Source organism: Antedon mediterranea, chromosome 4 (assembly GCF_964355755.1).
Source record: "Antedon mediterranea chromosome 4, ecAntMedi1.1, whole genome shotgun sequence".
NCBI classification, from domain to species: domain Eukaryota; kingdom Metazoa; phylum Echinodermata; class Crinoidea; order Comatulida; family Antedonidae; genus Antedon; species Antedon mediterranea.
The window spans coordinates 22,074,999-22,093,930 of record NC_092673.1 but is presented as its reverse complement, the minus strand read 5'-3'; the positions used below and the strand labels follow the sequence as shown (position 1 = coordinate 22,093,930).

Below are 18,932 nucleotides of genomic sequence, written 5' to 3'. Positions count from 1 at the left end.
TCTGGATTGGGTTTCCTCTAAAATATTGTTGAAAAACAAACAAAATCTCAAATGTATCGTTTAGGCTTCATTCGATCAAAACATACACGGCCATCTTGTTATCATTATTAATATTATCTATATATATTGTATTTTTTGTAGATAGTTACCTTTTTGTAAATGTGTGTGTACTAATGTAAAGTACTTTGTTAGTTGTCTTTGAATTATTTTTATTATATTGTTAATGTTTCTCTACTGAACCACTTTGGAAATCAATGCTTTAGCACTGAAAGTGTCATTCAGCATAAAGACAGAACAAATAAATAAATATGAATATTTCCATCAGAGAAGAGTGCGATTAAATCTCCATTGCATGGTTCAACATTTTGAGGGAGACTACACTAATGTGCACTGTTCCCAATGATTCTTTTTTTATATAACTGAATTAATGTATAGGCCTGATAATAATTTGTGTTAAAGTAAATATCCTAAATTACTTCTGTATCAAATCAAATTGTATTATATAATTTAGTCTTAACTTAAACCTTCCGTTCAACTGACTTATGATTGATTATTGTAAACGCTATTTTTTGTATTTTGCCTTGTGTTTACGTTCTTTCACATGTTTTCAAGTGATTACATTGTTATTTTAAGCTTTGTTTGTACCATTTAAACTTTTCTGCTTGTTAACTGAACCCAAATTGAAATGAATCCGCTTGGTTATTATAGTCACCAAACCCCGGATTATAAACATGTAAATTGATGGTATTTCACAGTTTCGTTTACTGATATGACTATTTTGCTTTCTAACATGTTTAAAATTGAATAAAGTTGGTAGAAATCCTCGTGGTCTATCTAAACATTGTAACAGCATCACATGTGTTTCATTATCACCTAATATCATAAACTAACCTAAAATGATACAGGCACCACATGTGATACACAAGAGATGCTGTATTACGACATTTTCCTATGATAAAACTTATATAAGACAACCTGAGGGAGTTCAGCGTAGAGCAACTAAATTTATTTGTTTGATCTTTCCTTGCCTTTTATATTTGTTTTGTCTTCTTTGTATTGTATGTGGCAGAAAATTGAATAAATAAATACTGCAGGCACTTAGAATCATTTTTGTACAAAATCTCCTTATCTATATTTTGGTATATTGCATATTGACATACATACGTCGGCTTACTTACTTTTGTGGGTGGATAATGGATCTGTAAGACAAGTTATACTTCTAGTTGAATCAAATAATGACTTTCTATTCCTATCGCTGCTTTTTAGTTGTTTTCACACATAACAATTATTATTAGAAATGTAATACCGAAAAGCCAACGGGCTTCTTTTTTTAGGACTTCCAGCGTACTATAAGCTTCTTTTCGACGATTCACGGTATTACCATAGTAGTTGAAATAGTCAGGTAAAAAATTAATTGGTTAAATATCTTTTAGTTGTTCCACACACAAATTAATTAAAATGCACATCAAACTCATATATAGGCCATAGTTACATTTTATTATTATAGTTCAGTGGTGTACCATGACCCATCAACCAAAATTATAGAATTGGTTTAGAATTGGTTTAATAAACCGTGTTTACACTATATGGTACCCCACCCATCATTTAGGTCCCGTTTACACTCACTATTGTAGTCTGGATTTAAACATTTTGTTGAGTTTTCAACAATCGGTTTGCTCGCATCGCGACGAATCTAAAATCGAATCGTCCAAATTCAAATAGCAACCTTTGCCAGTCGTTCGATGTTTTCGGTAGCTGAGGAGATAATATTTTTGTTTTATGGAATAATAACTTGTAATCCCACCGCAACAATTTGTGTATAAAAAATGTATGTAAAAGATGATGCGAAATCGCCCTCTATAGCACACTTGCTTAAGCGGCCGCCATTGCAGGTAGGTTGGTTGCTAAGTACACAATGCGATAGATAGGCTGTCAATGTTTAGTCACGGTTATATTATCAGAGTCTAGAGAATGTTATTATTTCGCTGATATTTGAATAAATGTAGTGAGTATTATTTAGTTTCTAACTCTAACCTATAAATATATATATTACGTTCGGTAGGCTTAACCATGTATTGTTATGTTAGGCTTAACCAGGCATGCATAGGCTTACACTTAGTGAGCCAGTCAGTCAGATACAATATAGAGGAGCATGTGGCCCATAATAGGAGTGCCTGATAGCCTATAGTAGTAGTCTAGCTAGTAGTTGTATTGGTGAAGCGCTTATAAAAATTCCAATTCTTTGCATGGCGGATTGAAATAATAATATGGATTTGCGTATAAACTAACATTCATGTACATCAATTCAACTTGTTTCATGCAAATAACACTAGAAAACTAAGAAAACTATACATAGACTACAGAAACCTGATGACAAAATTATTTGATTGCATTTTGTTATCAAAGTTTTGATAAAACTAATTTGTTATGTTTTACTTTATAGGATTAAACAAACAAAAGAGGTTTATTAACAGGATATCATTATGTTCAGTGACGGGGATTACAGGCCATCGGTTAGCGTGCTAAGCATGCACAGCTTAGCTGAACATAGCGAACCCATCAGCGAAACTGAGGAGATAGAGAGTGTATGTAGGCCTTCAACTTATATGCTAAAGTTCTGTCTACACAATCAAACTTTATGTGACAAAAATGTGCCAATATTTGGACATAATGATGTCATTATTATCACTACCATATGTGGGCATATCACTACCATATTTAGGCACATTACACTATTTTTGTCAAACTAGTTTGATAGTGTACATGGCTTTAGTTGTAGAACTGTATTACCAGCTGCTGTTTGTTTTTCATTCTCAGTCTATAATTTCACAACAAAATCCATACTAAATGTTTTCTTTATATAGAGATTTTGATAGAAACCTAGCATGGAGAGAGTACACCCACCTCCTACTCATCCTAAAGCCCTGTCAACACTATCAAACTTTATGTCACAAAAATATGTGATGTGCCCATATATGACACGATGACGTCATATGATACTACTACCATATTTGGGCACACTTTTTTTGTTGAACTAAAAAAAAAGATAGTGTAGACTGAGCTTAAGGATACCACAGCTTGATTTCAACATACTGTACACCTATCCAAGAAACCTCTGGGTACCTTATATGTACTTTACTATATTGTTTTATTGTTCACATCCACTTTTCGACATTCACCCCCTTCGCTAGCTACTTTCCTGAACATCTTTGTTTTATTTGTTTAAGTTTATTGTTCAATTATCAACTTATATTATGGTATACTGTAGGTGCGTCGACTGCTGAAGCAAGGGAACAGAGCCTTCAAGAAGGCAAAGTATAAGAAGGCCATCAGTTGCTACAGTGAAGCTCTTGAGATTGAGGATGACAACACACAGATCTTGATGTGTAGGGCAGCAGCTTACATGGAGACAAACCAGTACGGTCTAGCAAAGAAAGATGCTGATCATATAATTAAGATAAATCCTAATGTACCACAGGTAGGTAGTCTTTCTTATTATAACGAAATGTAAGGAGAGGAGTAAAAGTGTAAGTTTTGGATCATGCTGTAAGTGTAAAACCTTTCACATAAAATAAATCTTGAAATTAAACTATAGATTTATAAAATAAATAATCAGAAATGCATAGAAAAAAATAAGTTTTACTTCTTTTAAACAGTACAAAATTTAAGTTAAGTTTACACACCCATCAAGCAGCATTTGGCATAGTCGACTAAACTGGTAGTCACTGTGTTGTGCGCTGAACCGTGAAAGACCATAGGTTTCCTTTGGTCCACAATGGTTTGAACCCTATGATCACTATCCATGTGTTCCAACTGGCTGGTTGGAACACGTCGTCTTTCGGATGAGATGTTAAGATTTGTGTTGTAATCAAATTATATTTAAAATTCTGCTATCATTGTATACATCAACAGGCATATTATTTACAAGGAATCAGTTACGATCATCTTGACGATTCTGGAAGAGCCATCCGGTCATTCTTAAAGGCGCTTCAACTAGATCAAGAGCATGAACAACAGCTAGCTGACAACATCTTGGTGGTGGCGTCAAACATATGCACACTTTCAGAGGATGCCCTGTCAAATATTGATGGTAATCCATTTACAGTTTTTTTTATTGTATCAATTTGTTATGTAAATATTTCTATTTTATTTTAAAGGATTAATAATTGTCTAATACAGAAAATAAATTATTATATTTTGATTTATAAACATTTATAAATGTCATTTGATGAATTTAGTGACTGATTAAAGATTTTTTAAATAGGGGATGGTGGAATAAGACTTAAGCATTATAAAACAAAGTTCTGAACTTACCATTATGTTTTGCATTGTATTTTCCACAAATTAGGGAATGGTGAGCCAGCTACAGTGAACTATATTTATCTTTTTGTCGTTAATACAGAAATGAGTGTTACTGAACAGCTTCTCTTAGTTGGTCGACATTTACAAAAATCAAATGAGTACAGTGTCAGTATTGATGTCTTGCTTGTGGCTAACAATAGATCACAAGATGTTCAGAATAAGTTACTCTCACTCTATTACATTGGCCAAAGTTATGAATATCTTAAGAATTCGCTCCTGGCTGTAGAGTATCTCCAAAAATGTCTGGTGTTGTGCCTCCAGGAAAAGAATCCCGAATTTGAAGCAGCATGTTATTACACATTGGGACAGATTTACTACAATAATGGTTACATTCAAGAGTTTTTGGTAAATTTTGTAAAATTGCTAGCAGCCATTGAAGACTTGGAAGGTGTTAGGGATTCAGTTTTAGAATTGGATTTGCATAAAAGCAGTAATGTTATGAATATTTATGAGACAGTTTGTGCAGCATATTCTGGTCTTGGTGAACATAGACAAGCTTTGATTCATGCAAAAGCTATGTTAAATCTTGCACTTTGTGAAAGTGATAGTGTCAGATTGCAGAAAGCGCATCTCCTAGTTGCTAATTTATATTTTAAAACTCGGGCCTACACATTGGCATTAAATCATTACGAAGCTTACATGGCAACATGTAAGAAACTTCATGACCGTGCTGGAATGGCAACTGCCTATGGATTTATTGGAGTTGTTTACAAAACATTACACAATCACAAATTAGCAGAATCATACTTGGAGCAACAGTGTCGCATCTCAGAGAAACTTAAAGATTATGAATCACAAGCTAGTGCCTTTCTTCATCTTGGTGAAATATCAGATAATACAAGTGAATTTGAAAAAGCATTAAAACATTTCCAAAGTTATCTTCGTATGTCTCGTAGACTTGATGAGTTTGAAACAGAAGTTAGAGCATTACTGCGGATAGGAGATCTTCACAAATCCTATTGTAATTTTCAACATGCCCTCCACTTCTATGAACAATCATTAAATTTAGCAGACAAGATTGAAAGTAGATTGTTACAAAACATGTGCAGATGTCAAATAGCCAGCATACTTGTCAAAACTGAAGATCACAAAGACTTTAAGAGAGCAAAAGTATTACTGGAAACTTGCATTTTTGACAATACAGTTCTCTTAAAAATGTATAATACTGACTGCATAGCCATTCCAGATTCCATTCAAAATACACGACTAATGGCATTTGATCTTTTGCAAATTGTGTTGCAAAAGCTATCTCGGCCAGATGATGCATTGGTGTTTGCTGAAATGGAAAAGTCACAGATGTTTGATGCTTATGTTAAGCAAAAAGTAAAGAAAAATTCTTCATTACCAACCACAAAACAAGTGAATAAGATCCTAGATATGCAGGATTCCACTGTGCTCTTTTATACAATGACTAATGATTTCATTATCATATTTGTGTTGAAACCTGGTAAAGGATGTGTAAGAACAGAACGTATCGAATTGACAGATTCAGTCATATGGAATCAACTAGATAAAGCTCTTGATAACTTGCATACTCTTCCAAGCCTACGAAGTCAGATGTATGAGGTAGAATACAGAGCTCTACCGCTTGAAGATTCAGAGACTCATTTTCTTCAGAAGAATTATAATCGACGGTCAACAAGAAACACAACAGATGATGGTATGATGCAAAAAACTCCAGAGGATAGTAAGTTCATGGAAAAAGAAAAGCCAACAAGAATATTGTATGACTTGCTGGTGTTTCCAGTGTTGTCCGAGATAAAAAAATGTCACAAATTGACAATCATTCCGGACAAGAACTTGTTCCAAGTACCTTTTGATTCTTTAGAAGATGTGAATGGTGTTTGTATTGGTGAAATATATCGTTTAACAATGGCGCCAAGTCTAAAAGTTTTAGAATACCTCAGCAAGAACATCCTGCTAAAAGCAGCTAAAGAACAATCATGTCTAGAATCAACAGATTCCAGGAATACTTCTTCAGATCCAATATATCTTGACGACAGTTTGAGTGTAGTTGTGCCACCCAAAGATCGTCCGTTTGCTCCTTTTTCTGAAACTGTCAATGTTGCTCCAAAGATGTCTCAACAGAAGTGCAACAATCCGAAGTATGTTAGTTTTGGTAGAAATCACTTCGATGTAGTAAAAGTAGAAAAAGATGAAGTTTGCCAATTCGAATTAAGAAAACTACAACAAAATACAGAGAAATCAAGCACTCTTATCACCTCCACATGGTGTGGAAAAGAGGTTCCATCGGTAGGAACTAACACCATTGAGGAATATCAGCAGACATGTGGTGCAAATTTGTCGGTGGTCATAGGCAGTCCTCATCTTCCGGATAAAGCAAGGCTAAATGGAAAGGTATTAGCAATTCCTGAAAGTTATCGAAAAGAGTATTTCTAATTACAATATGTTAATAATTACATTATGTTAATAATTACATTTTCTATTTCCATTAATATTTTACTAATAATACTCTACCATACATATGAATAGAACTATCCATAGTCAATAGAAAGTTAAATAGTCAAGACTAATGGCTATGAAATATCCAATCTATTTTTATTGTAGTTAAGAAGGCACCAGGACAAATTTTAGCATATTTTTAGGTAAATTTATAGTCATTTCATTTTGAGCTCTAAAATATAAATATCCGATGTAATAGCAAATAATTATTTCAAATATGAATTTAAGGATTGGGTGCCACCTTCGGAGTACCAAACAGCGCACAGAGAATGCCATGATGTGGCAGAATATCTGGGAACAGAGGCCATTGTTGCAAAATATGCTTCAAAACAAATGACGATCAAGGAGATCCCTAATGCTACACTTATACACCTGGGTAAGACTTGGTTTAACTGTATTAAAATGATTGAAGACATTTTTATATTCTCAAAACAGCATGATGTATTGAATTTACACTTTAATTTACCCACATTGATCGCATTGATAATAGCATATTTGTTTTTCTCTCATGTTTATCATCTGCTACCCAGGCAAGAGTTGCTGCTAGAGAATTCACTTAAATAATCAATATTGTTGATTTTTTTCCAGCAATATAACAGTCTTCACTGTTGAATCCTTTACATTTTCCATCATAAAATATCTTCTTATATTTAAAATGTATTTGGAAAGCTTTCATTAGTTAAAATATCAGTTTAATGATCATTTTACAGCTCTACCCGGTTGTTGGAAGAAAGGAGTTCTAGCCTGTGCTTGCGATGAGACTAGCTTCTCTAGTGCAGATGGAGTTTATCCAGAAGAGTCGTACCAGCTGAGTACAGATGACATTTCAGCCCTCGATCTCAGAGCACAATTGGTTGTGATTAGCGGGTGTTATGGAAACCACCACCGAAATGTTGATCTTTCACTACCATGTGCTTTTCTTGCTGCCGGTGCTAAGTGCTTTCTTTTGTTGCTATGGGCAACTCCTGATGCTGTGTTACAAAAGTTTTGGTATCATTTTTACTCAGCATTGCAGAATGGAAGCTATCTGTCTAAAGCTGTTGCGTATGCAAAAATGTCAATTAAAAAAGATGAAAGGTATACATTTTCATTTTTTTTCTCACTTTTTTAAATACACTCAGTTTCTTCAGCTTTCACATTTAATCAAATATAAATACGGTAATTTTTAATTTCAATTTCAGATTTAAAGATCATGTTTTCTGGTCTCCATTTGTCTTAATTGGGATTGATCAGTACGTTAATCTTAGTGCCATAAAAAAAGACATGTTGGATCAACAACTAAACAGGGTCGAAGGTCAAATTCTGAGTAGTTTGCCCACAGATACACTTAACTACAAAACACCAGGTAATACATTTGTGTTGTATTTTTAGTTGAAAAGTGATTTTGGATACAAATCTTTGCAATAAATTCCTGACATATTCATCTACTAGGCCTACTAAGAAAAATGTACAAAATGGGATAAATGCATGTAAAAATAGAAAACTGAAACTGTAAATTTTATATAGTTTGTATAACTTTCTAGTAAATGTTGAGTTTTCAAAATCCAATCATCTCATTGACAACAAATTTATGAGAAAAAGCTTTAAACAACTTCCCCCCCCCCCCCCCCTAAAAAAAAGACCACTTTGATGAAGCTAAATTTGTAAATAGCTCCCTCTTCTGAAGGTTTCTAGAATTGCTGACGATCCTTAGATTCCAACTCTTGCAATGTATCTTTAATGAACTGATGTGCTCCAATTTCTGAATAAATCAACATCCTCTGTGATTCAGTGTAACAGGTGTAGATTTTGCATGTCTTATGTCAATCTGGAATTAATTTAAAAAACAAGCAAGCAGCATGCGGTCACGTAGTTAGTTAAACACCAAAACTAGGCATACTCCCTATTATCAACCTACAGAATCCTCTTGAATATATTATATCAAAACACTATCTGGTTTTTGTTTGTTTATGCAGCAAATTTAAATCAAATATGTAAATACAAATATTTGATTATTACCATGTATAATCTATATAATCTATATGTCATTATGAATGTACTTATTTAGGAAAAATGCTGAACGTCGTGCAATTATGTAGAAAATTATTGTCTAACTAATTCAGCTTTTCATTTTGAATGTGAATAAGTTTTCCTCAATTTATAAATTAAACATAATACTAAATGACTAAATTATTTATAATAATTATCAATATAGTATTATCAATTATTACTTTGTAAGTTGGATAAAACATATTTATGTTATTAAAAGCTGAGCTACATTTTAAATGCATCAGTATAAAATATGCTTGTATTTTCTTTAGATTAGGCAGAAAGCAAATGTCATTAATAATCAGTCTTTACTTAACTTACTTTACTACTTGACAGGAGTAAAACAAAATCAGTTGACAGAGATGAAGGGCCATCTATCAAAACTTCTCATGCATCACCAGAAGCATCCAAATGCCATAGTTGCTGTACAAGATTTACTTAAGGAATGGCAGCATCTCTTTACACAATCATCTCCTACTCTCCCTGTCTGTTTACTGCCACAATGTGCCATTGAAGCTCCTGCTGCCATTCCTCTGTTACATCTGGTTGGCTTCCACTTTCAAGCCAGAGGTGCCAGTACCAGTGAGCCTTATGTGATTTGGCCACAATGGGATCACTCTGAACTTCTGGGCCCTGTGCTACAAGCTACAGAAGCACTGATAGGTAACTGTAAATAAATTATGTTTAAAGATAGACGGCATAATGCAAATAATTTTGTAGAATAATGGCTTTGGATACCTACCCTATATTTGATTATTATCATTAGTGACATTATAGTAACATTTTTTGATTCATTTTTTAAAGTCCACTATTAATGATGCCATATGAGGTCATTTTGATGGTTTGCGCATATTCAAGCCGAGAATATGTTCAGTGATATTTTGCTGTTCGCTCTCTGACTAAGATATTGTTGTTTGCTTACATTACCTTGCATTGCATTTATCCGAGGAATTATCAATGTTTCTGAGAACCATACATATTCAAAATGTAAAAAATAAATTTTACTCTTGAATTATTACCTTGAATTACCTTGAAATTAAGGCTAAAGCAAATTGCTTATTCGCCTCTCTGGAATTACAAATCTCTTACATATGGCTGAAACTTCTGGTGGTGGTTTTTCCAGTGTTCTTTCAAATTAGACTTAAACTGATTCAATGACTTTGACTCTACAACAACTCTTGGCAAAGCGTTCTAATTGTTAACTACCCTTGCTCCAAAATGATTTGATCCCCATTTAGTTTTGACCGGCAGCTTTGATAGTTTGAAAGAATGACCTCTAGTGTAATGGATAGTTGACATATTAAAAAGGTTTCAATGTCCAATTTATGCAATCCTTTCAGTATTTTAAATACTTGGATCAGAGACGCTCTCTTTCTTCTATAAGCTAACGTAAGATCAAGTATGTTTAGTTTACATACATACTCTGTACCCCTTGGTTCAGAAATGAATCGGGTGGCCTTTTGTTGTAGCTTCTCCAACCTATTCATACACATTTAAAAAATAATATTATCCACTTATTTATATTTATTATTATTTACCTCCGCCAAGGAGGTATATGTAATCGATCGCGTGTGTTTGTCTGTTTGTTTGTTAGCAGGATTACTCAAAAAGTAATTACAAGGTCTTTACCAAATTGAATGTACAGATAGATATGTGGTCAAGGACCATTCCATTACATTTTGGGACCATTTCGGACCACGGTCCCAATTCTGGACCACTTTTAATATACTTTTCAGACCTGCTAGTGTTAAAAGATAGGACAACATTTTTCAAAAGCCGGCGAGCAGTATTAAAGTAACAAGTAAACTGTAATTACATTTTCTCGAAAACTAGTTGTCTAAAAAACTTAATTTTTGTAAGAGGCAAGACTTATAATTTCTGATTTGTAATTTTAAAACATAATTTTATTTAATGTGCACGTTTTTTGATGCGAGTAGTTTCAAAAAACCTATTTCTTTTCAAACTCACTGTTTGATTTTCGCGTTGCTGTTCTATTGTTAGTCAACTGAAGCTATTGTTGTTGAAAAGCTTGTTACATAACCATTACACCAAACTCGCATACACATGCTTGTATTTAAATTAGCCCAAATCAGAAACGGCATTAAGACACACACAAATATATATATATATTTCTTTTTTACCGGAGAAATCTTATGTAGGAGAATTTTACAGTAGGCGGAGGTATGCACTCTCGGAGTGTCTTTCTAGTTTATATTTGTGTCATATCCACATCAGCTTTTTAGCCCTCTATATTTCCCTCTCTTCCAAAATGGTACAGTGCTCTGGTGTTACTTGAGATTTTCACCTGTATACTCCTTACATGATCATGTTGTTTTTATACATGTAATTATTTTAATATAAACTGACCGTGTCATGACATTAAACCCTCATTAAAGACAATTACTTTTAAACTTACATATTTAATGTAAGATTTTGTTATCTTAATTTAATAAGTTGGCAAATGCTTGTCATTGGTCCAGTTGTCATTCTCGTTACTTGCCATCATTCTGTTTTTATTATGACACGTCCTAGTCTCATCTGTCGTTGGCATATCATAGGATTTGCATCTTGCTTCTTGAAAAGGTTAACGACTCTGATCTTGTACCAATTATCAACAGTTAATTGAAAAACATTAAAGTGGAGAAGGAATTTGTAATTTATTACTAACAAATTTTCACTTCTATTGCATGTTTATATACTTTAATTATAGTTAGTGTATAAATACAGTTTAATCAATTTATAATACCTTTAAATCTTATTTTGACTTTTTCTGAGAATCATAAGGTATTGATTTATTATAACCCGTAGAGATATTATGTTCACTATAATATCTCTATGTTATAACTCTACATATTTTATGTAATTTATCAATTTAATGTCCAACTATTTGTGGATTTCAGGATTTTTGAAAGGCAATGAAAATGTAATCAAAATTTGTTTATGCTTTCAACTCATATCTCTTAATGTTGCAAATATTGTGGAGTACTAACACATTTATCTGTTCTTTTGTTCTCCAATACTGTAGATTGTTTTAGATTTTTATTCACATAACTAATATTTTTCTTTATTTTTAGTCTAAATTGTTACCATATGCCCCACAATTCTTGATGTGTGTTTTCACATTTTTATTTCATTTTAATTTTCATTTAATTTACAATGTACTTACAATAAATTTTAATACAAAATATTAATTTTTCGTTATTTTTTATTCGAAATTTTTACCATATGCCCCACAATTCTCAAGTTGTGTTCACATTTTTTATTTATTTTAATGTTCATTTAATGTACAATATATTTAACCATCATCTAAATTCACTGCTTGCTTAAATTCATAATTAGGAAAATTATATTGTGAATATTATGGTTTTATATTTTGTTTCTGGCATGTTTTAGATGTTTGTGCGAGTGCAGAATGTGCTCATTCACTGGCCCGAGTTCTTGATAGCGAAATAAACCATCTGTCATCTCTGCTTGATTTGGTAAGTTTAAAAAATAATAATTGCGACAAAGTAAGTAATGTAGTTCGTACTAAAAAATATAATCACATTCTTTTGGTATCTAGGTTAGAATACATATACAAATGTATTTTTATATAAACACTGAATATAATATATCAAAACTAGAACCTCCGCCTACTGTAAATATCTCCTTTAAAAGATTTCACCGGAATTAAAAAATATATATCTTTTTTATTTTTCTTAATGCTGTATTTGATTAGGCTAATTTCATGTATTCGTGTTTGGTGTAATGATTATGTAATCATTGCCTTTCAACTAACAATAGCTTCAGTTGACTAACAACAGAACAGCAACGGCAAACACAAACGAAAAGGAATAGGTTTTTTAAAACTACTCGTATCAAAAAACTTGTACATTAAATCAAATTATGCTTTAAAATTACAAATCGCAAAACTATAAATACAATTTCAGTTTACTTATACTTTAAGTAATTCTGTCCTACCTTTTAACACTAGCCGGTCTGATAATAATACTAAAAAGTGGTCCAGAATTGGGACCCTGGTCTTGCCTCCAAAATTTAATGGAGGGGTCCTCGACCACATATCTATCTGTATTTTCATTTTGGTAAAGTTCTTGCAATATCCTTTTGAGTAATCTTGCTAACAAACAGACTACATGTATACCTCCTTGGCGGAGGTAAATTACAATATATAGAAACGACATTTAAAATACAGCAATTTATGTTTGTTTGGATAATTTAATATATTCAGTGATATGATATATTATTGAACCTGGCTTTTAGCTGTCTCTGTCTCGTGTATATAAACATATCCAATTTACATTGCTTTTACCGTCATAATTAAGAAGTATCTTGCATTCCATTTGGTGGTCTTGCTGTATGATGAAAATCATGTGTATGTAGTCTACAAAATCTGTGTGAGGATAGTACAAAGAAGAAAACTAGGCCATATCAACTAAGTTTAAGTCCTCCCCCACCCACCAATATTTTTTTTTATCTTGTTATGTTATTAACAAATATGTACTAAATTTAAATGTTTTAATTACTGTATTGTCATTTAGGTTATATCAAAGAATATATATCACAAGAATGAGTAATCCGCGATTTTCCCTGTAACAGTAATATTGTCCATGTGGTAGGGCGCCGCCATAAGTATGGATGTATCTGGGATGTATACAATACTATTTGGATATTTAATTGTTCGTTTTATGCAATTTATTTAATAAAAACTGCCGTATAAACAGTTTGCTTTATCAACCGGGCGCTACGATAGCGTGACCGGGCGTGTTGCTGTTTACGCGTTTTCACGAAGGATAGTTTAATAATATTCCTATATTTAACTTGTTTCTGGTAAAACAAATAAATGTTAATGACATTTAACATTTTGTCCTATTAATAACATGTATTTTATACTAATTTATATCATAAAAACAATACTTAATTTACCGGGCGTAGAGTAGTAGTACACGGCAATGGTAAAGAATCGGCCGTGCTGAGTAACGATTCGTTGATTTTGGTATTGCTGTGTTAGGCCTTTTTTGTGAACTAACTTAGCATGTTAGTAAAAAATTGTCTGTAAAAGTGAATGTACACTAGTTTGTTAATAAATATGTATTATAAAATAGTTTACAATTGCAAAAACTATTATCATAATTCTATTTAATGTGACATGTATAATATCTATTAAATCAAGTCTTATTTAGTATGTATACATCCGCCCTTATGAGGGCGGGCATCACTCACTGGAGCTCTCTGTTACAAATTTCTCATGCAAAAATCGCGGAATACTCATTCTTGTGATATATATTCTTTGGTTATATTTAATTTAACAAAAATTAAAATGTGATTTACAATTTATATTCATCCCATATTACTTTTGATGTCATATACTTTATCAGCCTATTCTTAGAAAGAATCTATTCACTTTAAAATGAAATAAAACTTGAAATTGTCTACGGAATAATGTATAGTACTTGTTCTTCACATAATTTAATACTAAATGTCAGACTGTGATTATTACTGATGGTAATCATGATAAGCCTGCTAATATTTCCAGCAAACAATTCCTAATTAAAATGCATCAAACCCTTTTCTCAAAGACCTGGCCAGGCCGTCCGATCTTCAAAGCATGTAACACAAAACCAAAGCATGCTAATAACACTACCTGTCATGTTAAATATAGAAATAAGATTTAATTGCGCATTATAAGTGCAGTATAAGATTAGTAATTCAAATTATGTGTGTTTTTTATGCTATTCCAACTTAAAAAACAATATTTCTATAGCACCCTCCTGATCCATGACAGATAACATGCTAAAAAGAATGAAGAACGCTTGAATAATATTCAGTGTGGAGTGACACTTTATATCTGTTTATATGTCATATGTTTTATTTTACTACTTTTAAGTCGTAAAAATTGTTATGTCATGCATAAAATGAAAAGAAAAAAATGAATATTAAAATGACCTAAAAACAGATAAAAGAAACAGAACCCCTTGTTAAACTTGGCTTCACCCATCATTGTCATTATGAAATGTGTAGATTTTTTCAACAGAAGTTGAATAAATCATTAGGAAATAATTCCGCCATGAATAAATTATAATTGTATAACATTTCTTTTTAAACCAGTAAACTGACAATCGTATATAAGCTACACATTGCTTTATTTACTTTACACTTTATAAATTATCCATATGTTTATCATCTGTATAATCTATTACAATACCAATATTGCAACATTTGGACTGTGGAAAAGGCGCCATATTTAGCTTAAATATCCATATGTTTGTCATCCGAACTATAGTGTTAAATATCAGTCTTATTGAGCAAAATTTGATAGAGGATTGAACAAACTGGTTCTGTCTACAATTCATATCTCATATGTGTAAATCTTCCTGTCATACACCCTCAGTGAATTATCAGCAATTTGTTTACTTTGATATTGGTTATCTATTATAGAATTGCCACATATTTGATCATTGCGGACCACAGCTGAAATAGCATCAAACAAATCTTAATATTAATATACCAAATTTTAATTTTACAAAATGATCATTTTAATATAACAAATAAGATTGTTATGTTCTGTTTCTACTGAGCCTAGCTTGGTTACATTGAACAAATTATGACGGAAGTGGCGCACCATGAATTTCAATACCTAGCACTCAAAATGATTGACGAATCATCGGACACCTTTACCTCAGGACCTAGACTAGGTGTAGTTTAATAACATCTCAGTATTCTTTTTTTTTGCTAATTGCAGTTATGTTTGATGAAACATGCCCCTGAACTTCAACTGAAGAAGTCTGATCATCTAGTCAGCATGCTTTGGACAAATCACGTCACAAGAACGTTCCTTTTGTCAATAGGCCTACAAGAAGTTGGAAGACTTATCCTATTTAAGAATAATTTTAAAAACAAGTGAGTTGACAGTATTTAAAAAAATGTGAGTGGCGTATGTTATGTGCACGACACATGCGTTGCACAACTCATGACTGAACTACGCTGTTATGCAAATGAGTAGAATGTTGATGTCATCCTTTAAAGTTAACATTTACATGCTCCTGCAAAAGCTCCCTAATGTCTGCCGACGCATTAATTAATCTAAGCTTTGATCGAATTGGACTTAATTTGGTCAAATTAACGAAGTCCGACTGACTTAATTGACAAAAAAAAAGTCCAATACGCTGGCTACAATTCCTTTGCTTAAATTAATCAAGGCCAGTGGCTAATTTTACGGTGTGAACAATGATCTAAGGTAAAGTATGTAAAGTTTCTGTGGTAAAATTTCCCATCCAATAAAAGGCTAAAACTAATAAACTTAACAACACAACTGTATTAGTTCTTAAATTTTTTTTTTTTTCAGTCTTTACAGTTTTATTTCATAAAAATCATTTTATCAACAACAATTTTCATTTAGTAAAATCAATTAAACATTTATTCAAAAACAGGCACATAAAAAATGTTATTGAATATGATCATATACTGATGTTGATACTAAAATTGAAAGGTTTAAATATTTTGTAAAGTTGAAACATTAATTTTTTTTTTCCAGATCACTGCTAACAGCTTCCATGAAATGTATCTGTGCCATCTTAGGAAAGAAAGGAAGTGCCTTACTTAACCGATTGGACCCTAAATACATAGGCTTACCACCCCCGAAACCTGTTCCCCCTCCAAAGAAAAACAGATTACCATCACTGAACCCGGTAGTTTTTCCAGGTAATAAGATGACGTTCTCTACACCATGGTGGAGCCAAAGAATAACTCAAGAAGAAACTAAAACAAAGGTTGATTTGGCAAAAAGGTAAGATTAAGGTTTATATACAGTAGTATATTTTAAGGATAGAGTATCACGGTGCTGACATCACAATACCATGTGACATCCCTTGTTACTCGGCAACAACAGTGTTCAATTACCTTTTTTTTTGGTCTTCAATTCAATTATTTTATTTCGTCAAGCACTCTGGCTCAAAATTTGTCTTGCTTGTCACATATAACAAATTTCATAAAATATGATAATATAGTTAAAGATTTGTTTGGCCATAGAGGTATAATAACTATACCTCCGTGGTTTTGCTGAAATTACTAAAGTGGAATCTTATAATTGTTGTGATTTCGAACCAACTGTTGCTCATTTTCTTTCGTGAACGTTGATCCTATTATGTGACGTATGTGACAAACAGTATATCATGATAATTGTACAGTTGTACTAATAAAATAAAGTTGTAATATTTCCACCTAATTATTGACATTGTACTGTTTTTATATGACCTTTATGATGCAACTAGTATGTAACTTCTAAACAAATATTCTATACATGACACTTACAAGATATCAAGGGTAAACTGGTTTATTCACAAAGATAGCCTTAAGTCTAACAACATAGCACTATCAGGGTATTATAAATATTGATTTTCAGTTGTTGACTTATTGAAATGCATGGTTGTAATATATGAAGACTAAAATATATACAGATAAGATAGTGTTAGGTGCTTGTTATTCGGGTGTAACATCTATGTAAATAATCTGATTATACAGTAGGTGATTTATAGTCTGATTTCTAAAGTTGTGGTTATTAAAGAATCAGAACACATGTTCATGCTTAAAAATTAACATTAAATGCTTCTTTGAAGTCCTGCCTCATTATTTAAAGTTACCCATCTTTTATTTTATTCGAATTTGTAGCCTTGTAATCTTTTTATAATAAAAATAATAGAATATATTATTTATCATAATTTATTATAATCATAATTTCAATAATTTTGTAATAGTTTGACCAATACGTATGCAACATTCAATAGGCAGACTTACGAAGTTAACAAATTACATAATACATGTATTCAACCACAAGCTAATGAGTCACTGATGTCCAACTGCACACCTAAGGAAAAACAACAAGTCATCAAAGTGTTGCCTGGGCGTACACCGTCGTGTGAACGGGTTCCTGTCAACTCTGAGATAACGCTAAGTGTACAGGCTATACAACAACGTAGAGATTACGCTCACTTTGTGTTCAACAGCCGGCTTGATGATGTAAAGATTAGAGAAGAGGAAGCGGTTAAAAGGCTGTTTCTGCCTTATGTACAAAATAGGTGATCAAAGGCAATCACTTGTAATTATTACCAACCCACTTCCCGTAAAGATGTTGTCCTCAAAAACATAAAAAATACTGCTTTCTCGAATGGTTTAGGCCTTGCCCTAGCCTCTCATTAAGGTGTGTATACTCGGTCATATTATACAAATAATGAATGTTTTATCTTCATGCCATGATACACAAATGATTTCATTTGGTCAAAGATGAAATGTTCTATTTTCATCTTTAACCTCGTAACATTATATGTACTTGACCAAGCATAGTCCCAGGGGCGCCTGTGTATAAAAGATAGAGCAAATAGCATTAACAGTGGATTTACCAAATCTAATTACTTGTTTCTGAATTTAGCCTAAATTATGTGGTAAGATTATAATTAAGTATGTGATTATATTCTATTATAAGTAGTAGGTAGTAAGTAAATGAGAAGCAGGCTGCTATTTAAAGACTATTGAATTACCTATTTCAAGTTCATCTTGTTACACCGTTAGAATAATGAAATGATGATTGAAAACATGGTTTAGATAGAATCAGAATAAACAAGCAAATACATATAGCATTTGATGACAGAAATTGGTATGATTCAGGATATTGATTATTATTATTATCATTACTGGTGATTAATACACATTAATAACAGTACATATTATTCAATCACTCTCAGCTATTTACTCAATGACATTTTTATTGTGTTTTTTTAAAAATAAACTATAACCCACCTAAAGGAATTATATATACATATTAAGTATAATATGTATATACAGTAAAATGTTTAAATAACTTATTATGTTAGTGTATGATTATGGGACCATCTCAGAATATACTACAGTATATATATTGTAAAAATAAATTGTAGCCTCTATACTATTTACATTCATTGTGCATAGAATAGCTATGTTTATATAGTAGAATAGTTTTTTGTAATTTCATTAAAAAACACTTTAATTTTGATAATAAAAAGAGCCCATTTTGAATAAATAAAGATTATCTATTTATATTTAAATTGTCC

The 18,932-nt window shown here is 32.1% G+C and overlaps 1 protein-coding gene across 1 annotated transcript; it reads left to right on the top strand.

The window, feature by feature from the left end:
- Positions 1-2,467: 2,467 nt before the first annotated feature.
- On the top strand, positions 2,468-18,643 carry LOC140047696 (uncharacterized). Its single transcript, XM_072092734.1, has 12 exons — positions 2,468-2,585; positions 3,269-3,478; positions 3,913-4,090; positions 4,403-6,720; positions 7,054-7,201; positions 7,536-7,902; positions 8,007-8,170; positions 9,190-9,516; positions 12,247-12,332; positions 15,593-15,750; positions 16,385-16,636; positions 17,604-18,643. The coding sequence occupies exons 1-12, from the start codon at positions 2,484-2,486 to the stop codon at positions 17,926-17,928; spliced, it is 4,635 nt and encodes a 1,544-aa protein (XP_071948835.1). The 5' UTR covers positions 2,468-2,483; the 3' UTR covers positions 17,929-18,643.
- The last annotated feature ends 289 nt before the right edge of the window (positions 18,644-18,932 follow it).

What these genes read in the sequence shown, in the direction of transcription:
- LOC140047696 (XM_072092734.1), top strand. Translation starts at nt 2,484, where the DNA reads ATGTTCAGTGACGGGGATTACAGGCCATCGGTTAGCGTGCTAAGCATG. An exon ending in TAAATCCTAATGTACCACAG is followed by an intron (nt 3,479 to 3,912) that starts GTAGGTAGTCTT and finishes ATACATCAACAG; the next exon opens with GCATATTATTTACAAGGAAT. An exon ending in TGCTACACTTATACACCTGG is followed by an intron (nt 7,202 to 7,535) that starts GTAAGACTTGGT and finishes ATCATTTTACAG; the next exon opens with CTCTACCCGGTTGTTGGAAG.